This window comes from Artemia franciscana, chromosome 9 (assembly GCF_032884065.1).
Source record: "Artemia franciscana chromosome 9, ASM3288406v1, whole genome shotgun sequence".
Lineage (NCBI taxonomy): Eukaryota > Metazoa > Arthropoda > Branchiopoda > Anostraca > Artemiidae > Artemia > Artemia franciscana.
Window position 1 is genome coordinate 8,488,907 of NC_088871.1, and position 17,594 is coordinate 8,506,500.

General features: G+C 35.4%; 1 protein-coding gene across 3 annotated transcripts in view; it reads left to right on the forward strand.

The window, feature by feature from the left end:
- Positions 1–17,594, forward strand: part of LOC136030954 (solute carrier organic anion transporter family member 74D-like) — an 83,238-nt gene that overhangs the window by 13,133 nt on the left and 52,511 nt on the right. For 2 of the 3 annotated variants that reach the window (XM_065710095.1, XM_065710096.1), the window contains 3 exons: positions 5,148–5,357; positions 12,191–12,331; positions 17,243–17,410. In XM_065710095.1, the coding sequence (XP_065566167.1) occupies positions 5,148–5,357; positions 12,191–12,331; positions 17,243–17,410 (519 nt within the window). The remainder of the gene's footprint in view (positions 1–5,147; positions 5,358–12,190; positions 12,332–17,242; positions 17,411–17,594) is intronic. The other variant, XM_065710097.1, reaches the window with a different exon arrangement.

The window sequence follows — 17,594 nt, forward strand, 5'->3', positions numbered from 1 at the left end:
GACCAGAATTTAAAACTATTATACCATCAAAACTTAAACCAACATGAGGCAAGAATTGTGACTAGCTGTCCATTAAAACTACATCATCATAATGACCTTTTAAGAACTTGTGTTATGCATTCCAAGTCTAGGTATATTTTGTAATTTCCTGAGAAAAAACAGGGTACACAATAAATTGTAACTCTTTATAAAAGTTAGTTAAAAAAAAAAAATCGAAAAAGAAGTTTTTCATAGAAAAGTAAAGGCCACACCATATTAAACCTAAAATCAGCAGATACACCTGTTAAAATTCAAACAAGAAATGACAAGAAATTACTATTAAAGAATAAATGAAACCCAAAACGAACAGAAATTAAATAAAAAATCACAGAAAAAAACAGATAGTACTAAAATAAATGTATAAGTTACAAGAAATTACTATTAAAGAATAAAAGAAACCCAAAACAAACCGAAATTCAATAAACAGCCACAGCTGACAGGCATAAAATAGATCCTAATATAAATGAATAAATAAATCTTAAAACGGGTGTCATTGGCGCTTTACTGAAAACTATATGTGTCTTGAACAGTCTTGGACAGTACAAATAAACTCAGACTGAATATTTGATATATAAAGATGTCAATTGTTGAAAGATTGTCAGTTCAAGATTTTATTTCACTGTAATTTTTATTTTCATATTCATATTTTCAGAAAAAAATTCTAATATAATTTGTTTTCCGGGAAGCGCCAATGACGGAGTAGGTTTTAGACTTTTAGGTAGGTTTTAGACTTTTTCCTTAGACAGCTAAGGAAAGGGGCAGTATCCAAATTCTTGTTTGTAGTGAAAACTATATTTGTTTTGAACAGTGTCGGAAAGAACTAACAAAATTGAAAAGAATATTTAATTAATTATATTAATTGCTGAACTCTCATCACTTCGAAGTTTGGTTTTACTCTAATTCTTACGTTTATTTTCGGTGTTGTAATAAGTACAAAAGAAAATATTTGTAATATAGTTCGTTTTCAGTAAAGTGCAAATGACACAGTAGGTTTTAGACTTTTACAGTGCGAAAAGGAGGCAAAACCCAGATTCTTGTTTTAAGTAACTTTGAAGAGATTCAAGGTTACTTTTTATGCTACGATTAGACTCTTCAAAATCAACTTTAAACAAAGGGCAAATCTGATAAAAGCCCCGCCTGGGCAAAGCAAGAGAGTTAGCCCGGTAAAGAGTATGAAATTTCCACCCGAATTTGTTTGGGGCTGCAGGGGCGACCATGATCCATGTTGAAAGAATGCATCTCTATGACTGATTTCAGCACTTAAAAGCAGCTACGAAACATATTTATCGGAGGCAACGCTGTAGCGCGTTGCCTATAGTAAAGGCCATGCAGCCTTTACTTTTCTGGCTCTTAAAAATTTCAGAGACGGCTCATTTGATTTGAAATTGAAAGTTCTTGGTCACTTTTTAAGAGATGAGAGGGCGACTAGTCCCCTTCCACGACCTTTTCCCCCCAAAGATATAAGACAATAATTTTTAGGTAGTCATTTTGTTAAAAAATAGTTCAACGATCATATAAAAAAAACTCTAGGGTCGACACAAGTCCCCAGGACCCAGGGGCAGGTGTTGTAAGTAATGCCCTGGGGGCATATAGTTTGTATAGAATGAATACACGTATAAACTTCAAAGAGGGCTCATTTGATCGAAAATTGAAATTTCTAGTTCACTTTAGAGTCAAAAGAGATCAGAGGGTAAATATACCCCCCCCCCTTCATTTTTCCCCAAATTCATTTGATAAAAACTTTGAGATTATTATTTTGTTAAAAATTGTCGAAACACCAGATAATAAAAACTCCGGGATCGACACAACTCCCCCCCCCCCAGAGCCTGGGAAAGGCATTATAAGTTATTCCCTGGGGGCATGTATGGTTCTTATAGAAGGGATGCTCGTATAAACATTAGAGAGGGCTCATTTGATTGGAAACTGAAAGTCCTAGCTCACTTTTAAGGAGTTAAAAGAGACCGAAAGTGAACTAGCCCTCCGCACGCTTTTATTCCCCCAAACGCACCCGATGAAAGTTTCAAGATAGCAATTCTGTTGAAAATAGTTCAAAGGTACAGATGATAAAAACTCTGGAGTCGACACAAATCCTCAGAGCTTGGATCAAGTCTTTCAAGTTAAGCCCCAAGGGCATATGAGTTTTTATATAATGGGAGGTTTTCGCATAAACTTCAGAGGTGGCTCATTTGATTGGGAATTGAAAGTTCTAGTTACCTTTCTACTATCCCCGAAATTTTGTCATCTGATATTTGGAATATTTCTACCAAAATGGCTAAATCAAAATTTAATCAGATGAATTTTGGGAGAAGAGGGTAGGAGGGGGGTATATGCCCACCGATTACTTTTGATTACTCTTCAAAAGGATTTCAATTTCCAATCAAATGAAACATCTCTGATGTTTAGACGACCAACCCTTACAAAAAACCTCATCAGCCCTGGGGCATAACTTACAACACTTCCCTTGGGCTCTGGGGGGCTGTGTTGACCCCTGAGTTTTTGTTATTTGAAATTTAAACTATTTTGAACAAAACAGCTATCTCAAAATTTGAGGAAAAGGGGGCTTTGAGGGGGGAGGGTCTAGTTGCCCTCCGATCACTTTCGACTCTTAAAAAAGACACTAGAAATTCCAAACTACAATCGAATGAGCCCCCTTCCGAAGTGTATACTACCATCCCTTCCATAAGACCCTTATATAGCCCGGGGCATAATTTACAACATTCGCCCCCTGGTTTTGGTGGGCAGCGCTCCCTAAAGGGCTAAGACTAAAGATTGGATCCCTTTGATCTTTATTATATGATCTTTGGTCTATTTTAAAAAAAAATGCCTATATAAAAAATTCATTCGGACGCATTTGGGGAAAAGAGGGTTGACGGGGGGAAGTTAGTTGCAACCGAATCACTTTTGACTCTTAAAAAGGGAATTACAACTTTCAATTTCTAATCATTTGAGTCCCCTCCGAGGTTTATACGACAACTACTTCCATAAGAACTTTGTATGCCGCCAGGGAATAAGTTCTAACCCATCCCCTTGGCTCTTAGGGGGGAGGAGTAATTCAGCCCAAAGTTTTCATTATCTGCTCGTTTATTATTTCAAATAAACTGGCAATCTCAAAATTTTGATCGGACACAATTATGGAAAAGAGGGCGCGTATGGGAGGGGGAGGGGAGGGGATAGATACCCTCTTATCTCTTTTGACTCTTTTGAAGTTCATGTGAAAACCTCCCCTTATATAAAAACTTATATGCCGTTGCTGCACAACTTAAAAAACATGCTCCCGGTCTCTGAGGATTTGTGTCGATGTCAGAGTTCTTATAATCTGATCTTTGAAGTATTTTAACAAAATTACAATCTCAACATTTTTATCGGGTGGGTTTGGGGGAATAAGGGCGTGGGGGGGGGCTAGTTGACTTTTGGTCTCTTTGACTCTTTAAAAGTGAACTAGAACTTTCAATTTCCAATCAAATGAGCTCTCTCTAATGTTTAAACGAGCATCCCTTCAATAAGAGCCATATGCGTCCCCAGGGCATAGCTTATAACGCCTGCCCTGGGTCCTGGGGGATTGCGTTGACTCTAGAGCTTTTATCATCTGATGTTTAGACAAATTTTAAGAGAATAATTATCTCAAAATTTTTATTGAATGGATTTGGGGAAAAAAAGAAGTGGGGGTACATTTAGCCTCTGATCTTTTTCGACTCTTAAAAAGTGTACTAGAACTTTCAATTTCTGATCAAATGAGCCCTCTTTGAAGTTTATACGTGCGTTCCTTCTATACGAACTATATATACCCCCAGGGCATAACTTACAACGCCTGCCCCCGAACCCTGGGGGCTTGTGTCAACCCCAGAATTTAGTTATATGATCTTCGAACTATTTTTAACAAAATTGCTACCTCAAAATTATTATCGGATGTCTTTGGGGGGAAAGGTCGTGGGAGGGGGCTAGACTCTTAAAAAGTGAACAAGAACTTTCAACTTCCAATCAAATGAGCCCTCTCTGAAGTTTATATGAGCATCCCTTCTATATGAGCCCTATATGAACCAAGGGCATAACTTACAATGTCTGCCCCCAGGCCCTGAGGGGTTTTGTCGACCCCGAAGTTTTAATGATCTAATGTTTGAACTATTTTGAACAGAATGTCTATCTTAAAATTTTCATCGAATATATTTGGGGGAAAAAAATTTTGTGGGCTAGTTGCCTCTTGTCTCTTTTGACTCTTAAAAAGTGAAGAAATTTTAATTTGTGAAAGAATTTTAAAAAGTGAAAAAAATTTAACTAGAAATTTTAATGTCCAATCAAACGAGCCCTCTCTGAAGTTTATACGATCATATCTTCTATAAGAACCATATATGCTCCAGGGGCATAGCTTACAACGCCTGCCCCGGGCCCGGGGGGTTGTCGACCCCGAAGTTTTTATTGTCTGATGTTTGAACTATTTTTAGCAAAACGTCTATCTCAAAACTTTTGTCGGATGTATTTGGGGAAAAAAGATCGTATGTAAAAGATCGGATGTATTTGGGGGAAAAAGATCGTTTTCCCCCTCTGATCTCTTCTGACTCTAGAAAAAGGGCACTATAACTCTCGATTTACAACCGAATTAGAGTATAATAAAGGCCGTATGGCCTTTATTATAGGCAACGTGCTACAGCGTTGTCTCCGATAAATATGTTTCGTAGCTGCTTTTAAGGGCTGAAATCAGTCATGGAGCTGCATTCTTTCAACATGGATCATGGTCACCCCTGCAGCCCCATACAAATTCGGGTCGAAATGTCAGACTTTTTGCCGGGCTAATTTCTTGCCTTGCCCAGGCGGGCCTTTTATCAGTTTTTTCCTTTGTTTAAAGTTGATTTTGAAGAGCCTAAACGTAGCATAAAAAGTAACCTTGAGTCTCTTATTTGCGCCAGTTTTATTGGGTTTCAACAATTTTTATTTGCTAATTGCTACATGAAAATGTGTATTTATTTTTGTGTGTTATATTGTCAATGATTCGTGTGCTGATTATATTTTTTCTTTGAGCCTGATTTCAGTGGCTTAAAACGCTTGTATTTAAATTAGAACTATTTTCATTCCCCTTTTAGCTGTGGTATTTGAACAAATTTATTACTTTTCAGGATTAAGTAATTCTACCTCGTTGTGTTCTAGCCTTACAAATTCTCAAAGTGGCAATTGCATTTTGGAAGAAAACACAGATTCTTGGGTACCGGCAATGTTGCTATTTTTATCCCAATTTGTTTCTGGTATTGGAAGTACTATGTTCTACACACTTGGGATTCCTTATTTGGACGACAACACAAAGAAAAAGCAAGCACCAATGTTGTTAGGTAGGACAGGGCAACGTTGCTCCAATCCCCCCCCCAAATGCCAAGAAAAACGGTTAAAATCCCTGCTCAGACATTGAACCGTTACACTTGATCTTTTTTTGGCATTTGAGATTATTTCGTTGGGAATTTTTCATTAGTGATTCTAAAAGTGAAATTTTATTAGAATTGCTCCAATTCCCTCCCCCCAAGTGCCGATTTTTTTTTTTATTTTTTTGTAATTTTTTGTTTACAATAAGATCTCAAGATAAAGAAAAAAAATAAAATCTGAACAGTGAATCCAAGTGTCTTTTACCTTAAGAGACGAAAAATTTTTATGAATTGAATCATCAATTCTAAAACAAATTTCGACGAGAAACTATTTTTTTATTTTTTTAGTAACAGAAATTTTCAAGAGTCTTTTGTTAGTTTTTACGAGATTTATACACGTTTTTATGGTCTCTTTTTAGGGGAACAGAAAAGTCGAGAGGGCAGACTTTTACTGTCAATATAATAAACTCAGAAATCGATTTTTTCAAAATTAATAGTATGTTAGGAAATACTGGAACAGATTTCAGCCTCCCCCTTTCAGACATTGATGAGGCGAAACAAGCCCTCATTTTTTTCTTTTTTTATATGTTTAAGAGCAATTGGTTGAGAGTAAAAAAGTTTATTTCGTACAACTTTAAAAAAATCTTTCTGTTGAAAACCTTATTTTTAAATGTATTTTTTAAATAATGTGCTGTTAATTAAATTTATGATCTATTTCAAAATAGCAACACTTATCATAAGCGGTGCGATAGTGCTGTCTATGTAAAGAGTAATGAAGGCGCAATGAATTTTTTTGGGGGAAGGGTGGGGGGTTAAACTAGGGTATCTCGAATGGAAGAAGATGTCGTAGAAATTTCAAAAGCCCATATGGTTGGAAATTAAAAGCGCTAGTACCATTTTTAATGGTGAAAAGTGATTGAAGGGTAACCAGCCCTCTCCCATGCCTGTCATTTCCTCAGATACATCCAATCAAAATGTTGAGATAGCCATTTTTGTTCAACGTAGTTGAAAGGTAATGAGCTTATGTCTTCGAGAATGACCTTCCCCCAGTCCCCAGGGCAAGGATTGCAATTTATGCCATGGGGACATATAAGGTTTCCATAGAATTGTTGGCCATATAAACTCCGGAGAAGGCTCATTGGACTGTTTTAGGGACCTCCTTGGGATTCAAAGTGATTGGAGGGCAGCTATCCTCTTTTTATATTTATACGAGGACACTTCGTACAGATGATGCTATCGTAAAACTGCAAAAAAGGGACTCATTCAATTGGAAATTGCAACGTCTTATGCCCGTTTTAACAGTCGAAAGAGACTGAAAAGCAAATAGCCCCCCCCCCTACGACCATCATTTCTCCAAATACATCCAATCAAAATTTAAGACAACCATTTCGTTCAGCACAGTTGAAAGGTCCAGTAATTTACGTCTTTGAAGATGACAACCCTCCCACAGCCCTCATGGCAAGGATTGCTAGTTTTGGCCCAGAGGTCGTGTAAACTTTGGAGGGGGTTGATCTGATTAGAAATCAGAAGTTCCTGTTCTCCTTTTAAGAGTCAAAGGATCGGAGGGTAACTAACCCCTCCTTACTGTCTATTTTCCCCCAATATACCCGACAGAAATTTTGAGATAGCCATTTGTTTGAAAACAGTCCTAAGATCACATATCAAGGCTTTTGGGGTAGAAACAGCCCCCTGGAGCCTGGTGGCAAGGATTGTAAGTTGTGCCCCCGGGGCATATAAGCTTTTTATGAAAGGGCTGGTTATGTAAGCTTCAAAGGAAGCCTATTTGATTGTAATTTTAAATTTATAGCTCTCTTTTAAGAGGCAAAAGCAATGGAGGATAACCGACCCTCCTCCCTGACACCCTCTTTTCCTAAAACACACCCGATCAAAATTGTGAGATAGCCACTTTGTTCACAATAGTGCAAAAAAAACAAATAACAACGGCTTCGGAATGGACACAACTCTCCAGAGCCTAGGGGCAAGGGTTGTAAGATATGCCCCGGGTATACAAGGTTTTTATGGAATGGATGATTGCATAAATTTAGAATCTGCGGGGATCCTTTAATTAGAAGTCGGAAGATCTAGTGCCCTTTTATCAGTCAAAAGTGAACTGAAGGCAACCAGCCCCTTCCTTACAAGCCTATTTTTCCTCAAAACACATCCTATCAAAATTTTAAGAGAACTTTTTTGGTCAGCAGTATTGAAAAGTCAAATAATTATGTATTTGGGGATGTCAACCTTCCCACAGTCGTCAGATTATGGCAATCAGGCAGTTCGTCCATTGTTTACATATAGTATGTGTCATTCAGAAAGGTATGCATGTTTGAACTTTAATTTCCTCAAAGACGACGGAAATTCAGGTGAACATTTTAGAGAATATTGAGGGGTGTGTTCAACTAAATCAAAACACGGTACGTATATATACCAAATCAAAACACGAAATATATACCAAATCAAAACACGTATATACCAAATATACATATATAGGCTACCATACCAAATCAAACATATATACACATATACCAAATCACATATATACCAAATCAAAACACGGTACGTATATATAAATACGGTACGTATATATACCAAGCACGGTACGTATATACGGATTGTCAAGAGAGCGTAACTCACGGATGACTGGATGTTTTAATTTGGAACTTCCAGAAAATGATAAGGAAGGTGATCAAAAAGGGAATATTTGCACGCAACCACTATTATTGCAACTACTACTACTAATACCGCTACTAATGCTACTACCACACTACTTCATTTGCAAATTCGAGGAAAAACTTGAACTGAATGAAAAGACGTTATGCGTATACACATAGTCGAAAGAGCAAATCTCAAGAATTGATTTAGTTAATAAGCTGGAACTTTCAGAGAATACTGAAAGAGGAAAATCATCTGACCAAAAGGCAATATGTGCACGCTACTACTAATAATTCTACTACTGCTACATTTACTACCACTACTACTACTTCAACTGCTGCTTCTGTTGCAACTGCTTGTAGAGGTAATACGTTAATACTGCAGCTGCAACTATTACTACCACTATTGCTATTAATTAAATAAAAAACAAGTTTTTTAACTGTAAGCAAGGAGCGACATAAAAACTTAAAACGAACAGGAATTATCCCGTATATGAAAAGGGCTGCCCCTCCTCAGCATCTCGCTCTTTGCGCAAAAGTTTGACTCTTACTCACAACTCTTCTTTTTAGAACAATAAAAAGCTTTTGAGTAAAGAACGAGGCGTTGAGAAGGAGGCAACCTCTATCATATACGGAATAATTTCTGTTTGTTTAAGTTTTAAAGTCACACCTTACTTTAAGTTAAAAAAACTTGTTTTTTTATTTAATTTCTGAACGTTTTGAATTAGTGCATGTTTTGACTTTGGCTCACTGCACATGAATAATTAAAACAAAACTTGCATAATCATTGTTTTTTTGCTAAATGGCTTTCCCATAGTTTTATCGGGCGATTTTGATAAAAAAAAAGGGTGGGGGAGGAGACCTAGTTGCCTTCTAATTTTTGGATACTTAAAAAGGCAACTAGAGTTTGTTTTTTACGAACGTTTTTATTAGTAATAAATATACGTAACTTATGAATTAACTTACGTAGCGAACTTCTATATTTGTAGATTTTTATTATATAAATGAGGGGATTTGCCCCCTCGTCAATACTTCGCTCTTTACGCTAAAGCTCGAATTTTGTCCCAATTCTTTAAAAATGACCCCTAAATCACAGAGGCCGTAGAATAAAGAGTTAAAATTAATAACATATTTTAACGCGAAGAGTGAGGTATTGTGGAGGAAACGATCCCCATTACAAACGTAATAATTTCTGTTCGTTTTTGGTTTTAATGCTGCTCCTTACTTCCAGCTGAAAAAACTTTTTATGCGTTTATTTTCTCATTGTTTTTTTTTTAAATAATGCTAGAACATCCTAGGGCTCCTTCATGGAATTTCTCTTCCCTACTGATCAGTTCCTCCATGGAAAGAACCTCCCACTTTATTTCCTCCTCCAATAAACCCTACCTCCCCTCAAATCAAAAAAGTCCCCCTGAAAACGTCTCTACACTTCCCAATAACTATTACGATAAGTAAACAATGGTCAAAGCTTGTAGCTTGCAGCCCTTCCCCCCGGTACTTTGGGGGATTACGTCGTCCTGAAATACATAATTATTAGGTTTTTTGACTATGCTGAACAAAAAGGCTATCTCAAAATTTTGATCAGGTGACTTTGGGAAAAATGAGCGTGGGAGGGGGCCTAGGTGCCCTCCAGTTTTTTTGATCATTTAAAAAGGGTACTAGAACTTTCAATTTGCTTTAGAATGAGCCCTCTAGCGACATTCTTGGACCACTGGGTCGATACGATCATCCCTGGGAAAAAAAATAAATAAACGCGCATCCGTGATCTGTCTTCTGGCAAAAAATACAAAATTCCACATTTTTGTAGATAGGAGCTTGAAACTTCTACAATACGATTTTCTGATACGCTGAGTCTGATAGTGTGATTTTTTTAAAGATTCTTTGGCTTTTAGAGGGTGTTTCTCCCTATTTTCTAAAATAAGGCAAATTTTCTCAGGCTCTTAACTTTTGATGAGTAAGACTAGACTTGAAGAAACTTATATATTTAAAATCAGCATAAAAATTCAATTCTTTTGATGTAACTATTGGTATCAAAATTCCATTTTTTAAAGTTTCGGTTACTATTGGGCCGGGTCAGTCCTTATTTACAGTTCGTTTCCACGAACTGTTTGATACTACGACTAGTAATTCAAAGACTACTACTATGACTAGTATTACAAATATGTCTATGGGTGTGAAGGTAAAATTTTCAAGGAATTTTTCGTTTGGAAACAGGTGAAAATATCGCAGCACGCTGTCTGTATTCAAGTTGTCAAAAGGGCGTAACTGCAATATACTAGGAACAGTTTGGTGTGTAAAATTGAAACTAACAGAACTTGTTGTGAAGGATGTTGAACTAACCAAAAGAAAATATTTGCATCCTATTGCTACTGCTTCTCATACTACTACTACTGCCTCTATTATTACTATTTCTACTACTACTACTGCCGCTAAAGCTGAGGCTACTACTATTAATCCTGCTGCTACTACTACTACTGCTGCTACTAAAACTAAGGGTATTAAGAGAAAATATTATGAAAAATTGAAACTGTATGAAACTAAATCAAAACACACTGTGCCCACACAGGCTGTTAAGAATACACCTTAGAAATGCTTCAAGAACGGTTCATGGCAATAAGGTCAAACTTTCTGCTTGTGTTTAAGTGGATGTTGAGGAAACCAAAGGCGCTATGCGCATACTGCTACGAAAGTTACAACAACTATTGCTACTACGCAATCTAAGGGTAGTAAGCATGGGTTTTATTTGCTACGGGGCAGCTGAAATTTAGTTTCTAAAAAAATCTTGTCAAAACTAAAATAAGCCTGCATAATTCAAATATCCAGGGAAACAGGTCTGTTTTCTTTAGTATTTCTTTGCCTTTATGATAATCAATGGATAATTTTTCACATTTCACTATCATTTCCGCTTGATTTGGGAGAACTTGCTCCGACGTTGCCTCTCCCCTCCAGTATTTGAAGAAATTACGCCACTGGTATTAAGGTGAAGCTTTCAAAGAATATTTAGAAGGATGTTGAACTAAATAAAAGAGTTATCGTGCTACTTCTAAGAGTCAAAAGAAATTATACGGCAATCAGCCCTCCTTCCAAGTCCATCAATTTTCCAAGCAGGTCCAGTTAAAATGTTTAAACAGTCATTGTGTTCAGCATAGTAGAACCATCCAGTAGCTATGTCTCTAGGGATATTGGGTATGTCAGCCCATCGCAATTACATAATCAGTCAATTATGCTTTAAAACTAAATCAAAAGGCAATGAGTATATATGGTTGCCAGTAAGACACCTTGGAAATAAATGGAGAAGGACTAGAGCCATTTAGTTCAAACTTTTGGGGCTACTGCTAGAACTACTTCTGTTGTTAAAATTGAAATAAATAAAAAGAGTGTAAATGCATCCAAGTTGTCAAAGAACATAAAAACAATTTTTTGTGAATGATATTATGTTCTACTTAAGGAGACATAAAATTAAATTAAATAATTCTGTTTGTGTCAGGATTCAAGATTGATAAGAAAGTTTCTCCAACACACAAATAGCAAGCCAAACTATGGGTTCTTTTAGTAAAAAACAGTAAGGATATAAAAAATTCACGAAAAAGACTATGTCAAAACGAACAAAAATTAATTTAACAAAATTTTTCAAAAAAAAAAAGTTTTTCAAAGAAAAGTAAAGAGCTTCATTAAATCAAAATGAGCAGAAATAAAGTCAAATGATCTCCGAAGCGTAAAACTACCGCAAATGATCATCAGTAAACAAAAGAAACCCAGAACAGACAGATATTAAAATAAACAGCCGAGTCAAACTCAAAACGAGCAAAAATTAGCATGAGCAAGGCTGATAACCCCCATGCCTTCTCAAGACCAGTACATTATTTGCACTTTAATTTAAAAAAAATGACTGTGGATATTCAGTTTGATATACATATAGACTGATATTTATTCCTTAAAGTTTCAAGAATTTCTTTATTTTGTTAGGGTCAAAAAAGGGAAAACATTTAAAACGTATTTTCGTGACTGAGAAAAAATATGCATGTTTGAGGAAGAACTGCATTGTAGTGTTTATTTGAACCAACATAAGGTCGTGTACGTTACAAACGGAATTAATGTTTTGTGTTAGTTTATAAATCATTTTCCTTTTTTTGCTTATGAACAACCTTCCCGTTTTAGGTATAACATCATCTTTACGCTTATTTGGACCGACTCTTGGGTTTGTGCTCGCCTCTGCATGTTTAAGGTTGTATGTCAATGTCACAGAAAAACCATTATTTGGAACAACTGACCCTAAATGGATTGGAGCGTGGTGGTTAGGTAAGTGCAAAACCATAGTACACAGCATTGTCAAATGCTCTTACAGTGGAATTCACTTCCAGTTTAGCAGCTTTACAGTTTTTTTCCTTAATGAAAAATATAAAACCTTGCTTGCATAATGTACAGTTTCCTTAAATAAATTTCAAATACATTAAATATATTAAACTTAAATTTACTATTATCAATAAGATATTTTGAGCCTGAAACCTTCGTATAGTTACAAAAAAGGAGAAAGTCAATTAAAAAAAAAAGGAGTGATCTTGACTAAGATTGTACCATATATACATAGCACATGCAAGAGCCACCGAAAAGAAATTGTAGGTTACTGCATTCTGAAAAACGAAATTTATGATTTTAGCACAAAAAGAGAGGCCTGATCTAGACAAAATTGTACCGTCATATATAGCACATGCAAGAGCCCCAGCAAAGAAATTGCAAGTTCCTACATTCTGAAACACGAAATTTAGAACTTTAAAAGTTAAGCAGCTTTACAGCTTTTTTCCTTAATTGAAAGATGTAAAACCTTTTGCTTGCACAATGTACTTAAAAGTCCATTCTCAAGAACTTAAGCAATTGTTGACCAACAAGAGAGACATTTATCTAAAGAAAATACTGTCGAAAATTATGTATTTTGTTTCTTTATGAAACATCCAATGGGCTATTCCAAACTGAAAGAAAAGCGAAATTCTATCCTAACGTATTGATTTAAACCCAATTTGTCAACTTCTTATCATCATGCAAATTAAACGGTTCGTGGCGAAGAGCTGTGCATAAAGAGTGACCTGGGCCGATTGCAATTGAACTAAAGAAAATCGATAGAAAATGTCAGGAAAATCTTCGAAAACAGTTTCCTTAAAGTAATTTCAAAGACATTAAATATATTAAATTTATATTCACTAAAATCAATAAGATATTATGAGCATGAAACCTCTGTATAGTTACAAAAAAGAGGAGAAAATCCATCAAAAAGAGAGGCGTGATCTTGACTAGATTATAGCATCATATATAGCACATTCAAGAGCCCCAGTAAAGAAATTGCAAGTTCCTACATTCTGAAACACAAAATTTAGGATTTTCCAAATTAATTCGGTAGCGGGTGTGTCTTAATTCCCCCCCCCTCCAGAGGTAATCTTATCGAAGAAGTAGTAAAAGATAATCGGGAGAGGGCTCATTTGAACAGAAATTAAAATTTATAATGTATTTTTTCACTGCAGGAAAAAAGTGTGATGATTAATACCATTTTGTTCTGAAAGTCAATTTCTTAAGTTCTGAGATTGGGCATTCGTTTTGAATCAAACAGTCCGTAGTAAAAAAAAAACTAACTAAAGAGTGACGCACCTCAGTAGTAACTGAAACTATAAAAAACGAAATTTTGATACCAATAAATATATCTAAGGAATTGGCTTATTATACTGATTCTAAATATATATATATATATATATATATATATATATATATATATATATATATACATATATATGTTTTAATAACTTTAGTGTTACCCATCTAAGACTACGAACCTTAAAAAATTTGCCTGATTTTCAAAAAAGGGGAAACATAACCCCTAGAATTCGAAGTCTTAATGAAAATATGACTGTCAATTCAGCTTATCATAGAACCATAGAGGTTTCAAGCTCATATGTGGGAAAACGTGATTTTTTTTTTGTTTGTTTTTTTGTGCCGGAAGAAAGATAACTAATGCGTGTTTATTTGTCTGTTTTTTATTTCCAGGGGTGAACATATCGACCCAGCAGTCTTAAAATATCGGGATAAGGTTCATTCAAACGGAATTTAGAAGTTTTAGTGTTGTTTTTAAGTGACCAAAAAGATTTGAGGGCCAATAGGTCCCCTCCTGATCAAAATTTTGTTTACATGATGCATTTATTACCTGGAAGTTTGCACACATCTTTCCTGTGTGGGAAGACGAATTTTCTGCTAAGGGTGTTTTCCACGGGGGAAATTGCGTTAATTCTTAAACGAAATTCCTTTTATATGTCTTGCTTTCCCTTTGCCGACTTAATTTTACGCATGGAGATGTTAAGGGTAATTATCCGGGGTAAAATTTTACCAGAATTGAACTGCCTAGAGAACATATTCGTGTGCAGGGAGATTTTTTGATGGAGATGGAGCCAGATCTTCTGGCATTATTTAAAAAATGATCAGATATTAAATAAAAAAAAAGTGAGTAACTTTTACTTTGAGTAACAACTCAAAGTAGGAGGTAACATTGAAACTTAAAATGAAGAGAGCTAATTGCGGACACAAGGGGGGCTGTCCCCTCCTCAACAAATCGCTCTTTATGTTAAACTTTGAATTTTGTCCCAATTTTTTAAGAACGAGTCTTGAAACACAAGGGTTGTTTAGTTAGAATAATAAGAAACTTTTTGAAAATAAGAGCTAAGAGCTCATATGGCACTTGTGACGAGGCCAGACGAGCCAAGAGCTCATATGGTTTGAGCTCTACCAAAATTCTAAGAATCAATAGATTGATTTAATAGGAATATCAGAGGCTTAATGCCGGTCGGAATTTAAAATAAGAGCTCTGAGTCACGAAGTTCTTCTAAATATCAAAATTCATTAAGATCCGACCACCCACTCGTAAGTTATAAATACCTCATTTTTCTAATTTGTTCTCTCCCTTCAGCCCCCCAGATGGTGGAATCGGGGAAAACGACTTTATCAAGTCAATTTGTGCAGCTCCCGGACACGCCTACCAATTTTCATCGTCCTAGCACGTCCAGAAGCACCAAACTCGCCAAAGCACTGAACCCCACCCCCTACCCCCCCCCCAAAGAGAGTAGATCCAATACAGTTACGTCAATCACGTATCTACGATATTTGCTTATTCTACCCACTAGGTTTCATCCCGATTTCTCTACTCTAAGCGTTTTCCAATATTTCCAGTTTCCCCCTCCAACTCCCCCCAATGTCAACAGATCTGGTAGGGACTTGAAATAAGACCTCTGAGACATGATTTCCTTCTAAATATCAAATTTCACTAAGATCCGGTCACCCGTTCTTAAGTTAAAAATACCTCTATTTTTCTATTTTTCCAAATCAACACCCCCAGCTCCTCCAAAGTGAACAGATTTGTTCCAATTAAGTCAGTCACGTATCTTTTACTTATGCTTATTCTTCCATCAAGTTTCATCGCGATCTCTCCACTCTAAGCATTTTCTAATATTTCTGTTTCCACCTCCAACCCCTTATGTCCCCGGATCCGATTCGAATTGAAAATGGAGCATCTGAGACATAAGACAACATAGCTTAGAGCTTAAAGCTTAGAGACAAACATATTTCTAAAGGCTACGGGAAAAGTATGTAAATTAAGTAAAAGTATATAAAAATGAAAAAAGTAATTAATTACAAAAATGCACAAAACAATAGCCTACTTACAAAAACTAACTTATAGATTCCCAGCATTCACTTCTGTTGAGTAATGCCAAAGCGTTGAACGGATATTTTTTAACAATATTAATAGTTTGAACCTGGTTATCAAACACCAAAATATTTAAGGCCTTTAGACTCAATTCCTTATAAAAAGAAAAGCATTATCAAAGTGAATTGTTAAAAGTAAAACATTAGCACTATAATTAAGAAAATTAAATAAAAATTTCTAATTCAATATTTTTAATCTAATTTTGAATACCAAAAAACAATATATTCGACACCTTTATGCTTCATAACTGTGAAAAATTTAATATTTTTCAAAGTGACAACTAGATAAATACAATCACTCCTGGAAAAATGATACTAAAAAAAAAAAAAAACGTATCAGTTCAGAGGGAAAATAAAAAATTTCCCAGCTTTCCTGCTTCCCAGCTTTCCTGATCATAGTGACTTCATTGATCAGCTCATGGGTACTCTTGCAATGCAAGCAAAAGTTGATGGAATATTTTCACAAAAATTGCTCCTTATTAAGTTGTTTTCCTTGTGTTTTTCATAATTATACGAACTTTCATTCGTACTAGCTACTGTATTAATCACAAAAAAATACATATTTAGGATCACCATAAAAATCTGATTCTTTGATTGAATGCTATCGCTAGTTAGGCTCTTATACATACGTTATTGACAAGGATCGTTATTTACTTACCATTCAGTACTATGAAGAATTTGATTGTTTTTTTTTCCTCTAGTCAAATCATATAGAAAAAAAGTTTACGGAAAACTGAAATGGTGTCACTCAGTCACAAATCTGAACTTATATTTTCCTTATTAAGGGTCAAAATCTATTGGCAGGCAGCCAAAAATGTGGCAGCATATATTTTTTCCATGGTTTTTCCTACTCTGCTCTTTTTCTTTGGTTTCCTTATAATTTCTTTATATTCCCAAATTTCCCCAGGGACCATGCCCCCCCCCCTGCCAGAACTCATGGATAAGACAACTATAGAAAAAAGAAGACAAACACTGTCAAAATCACCAGCGATCTTGATGAAACTTAAATCAAATTGATATATCTCAGAACCTTGAAGTAGATGGCTCACAAATATACTTCGAAGAATTTGAGTTTTCCGGTTTTGTTCTTACGGTCTCAGATACAAGTGTATTTATTTCTGTTTGTTAGTTATGTTTCTTTTTTTATCCATGGTAATTTAACAGAGAGAGATGGTTGTAAAATATTAAGAAATGGTCATCCAAATATAAATTGAAAGTTAATCTACGCTTTTTAAGCAAAAAAAAAGAATTACGTCACACTAAAGTAACACATAAAAATAGAAATGCACATGAATGGTTTGATTATAATACATTCATCGTCCGTAAAGAAAAAAAAAATACCTTGATTTTTCATTGATATTGATCACAAATAACATAATTATCTTGATTAATGGAGCGCCCCTGAAATACTTTGTCCTCAGGTATTTGAGGGATGATTTTGCAGCTAAGTCATAATCTAAGGTCTAATTTCAGGTTTTGTTGTTGTTGGGATTTGTTTGATTCCTGCAGCAGCTTTAATATCCTGTTTTCCTCGCAAACTACCTCAGAAGAGATTGCTACCTCCTGCAGTTACTTATCGGCAAGTAGGAAAAATGCCAAGACGAGATGTTGTTGAACGAGACGAGACACCAAAACTGAAAGGTACACATTGTTTATATAAACATTTTATACTTAAACATTTATTATTACTCAATAGCACTTAAATACTTGATTCAGTATAGATATCCAATTGTTATGGACCTAATGGAACTAAAATGTTGTACCAAAGTAATGTACCTAAAGATATGATGTTCACGTTAAAAACAGTTTAACTTGCACTCTCTCT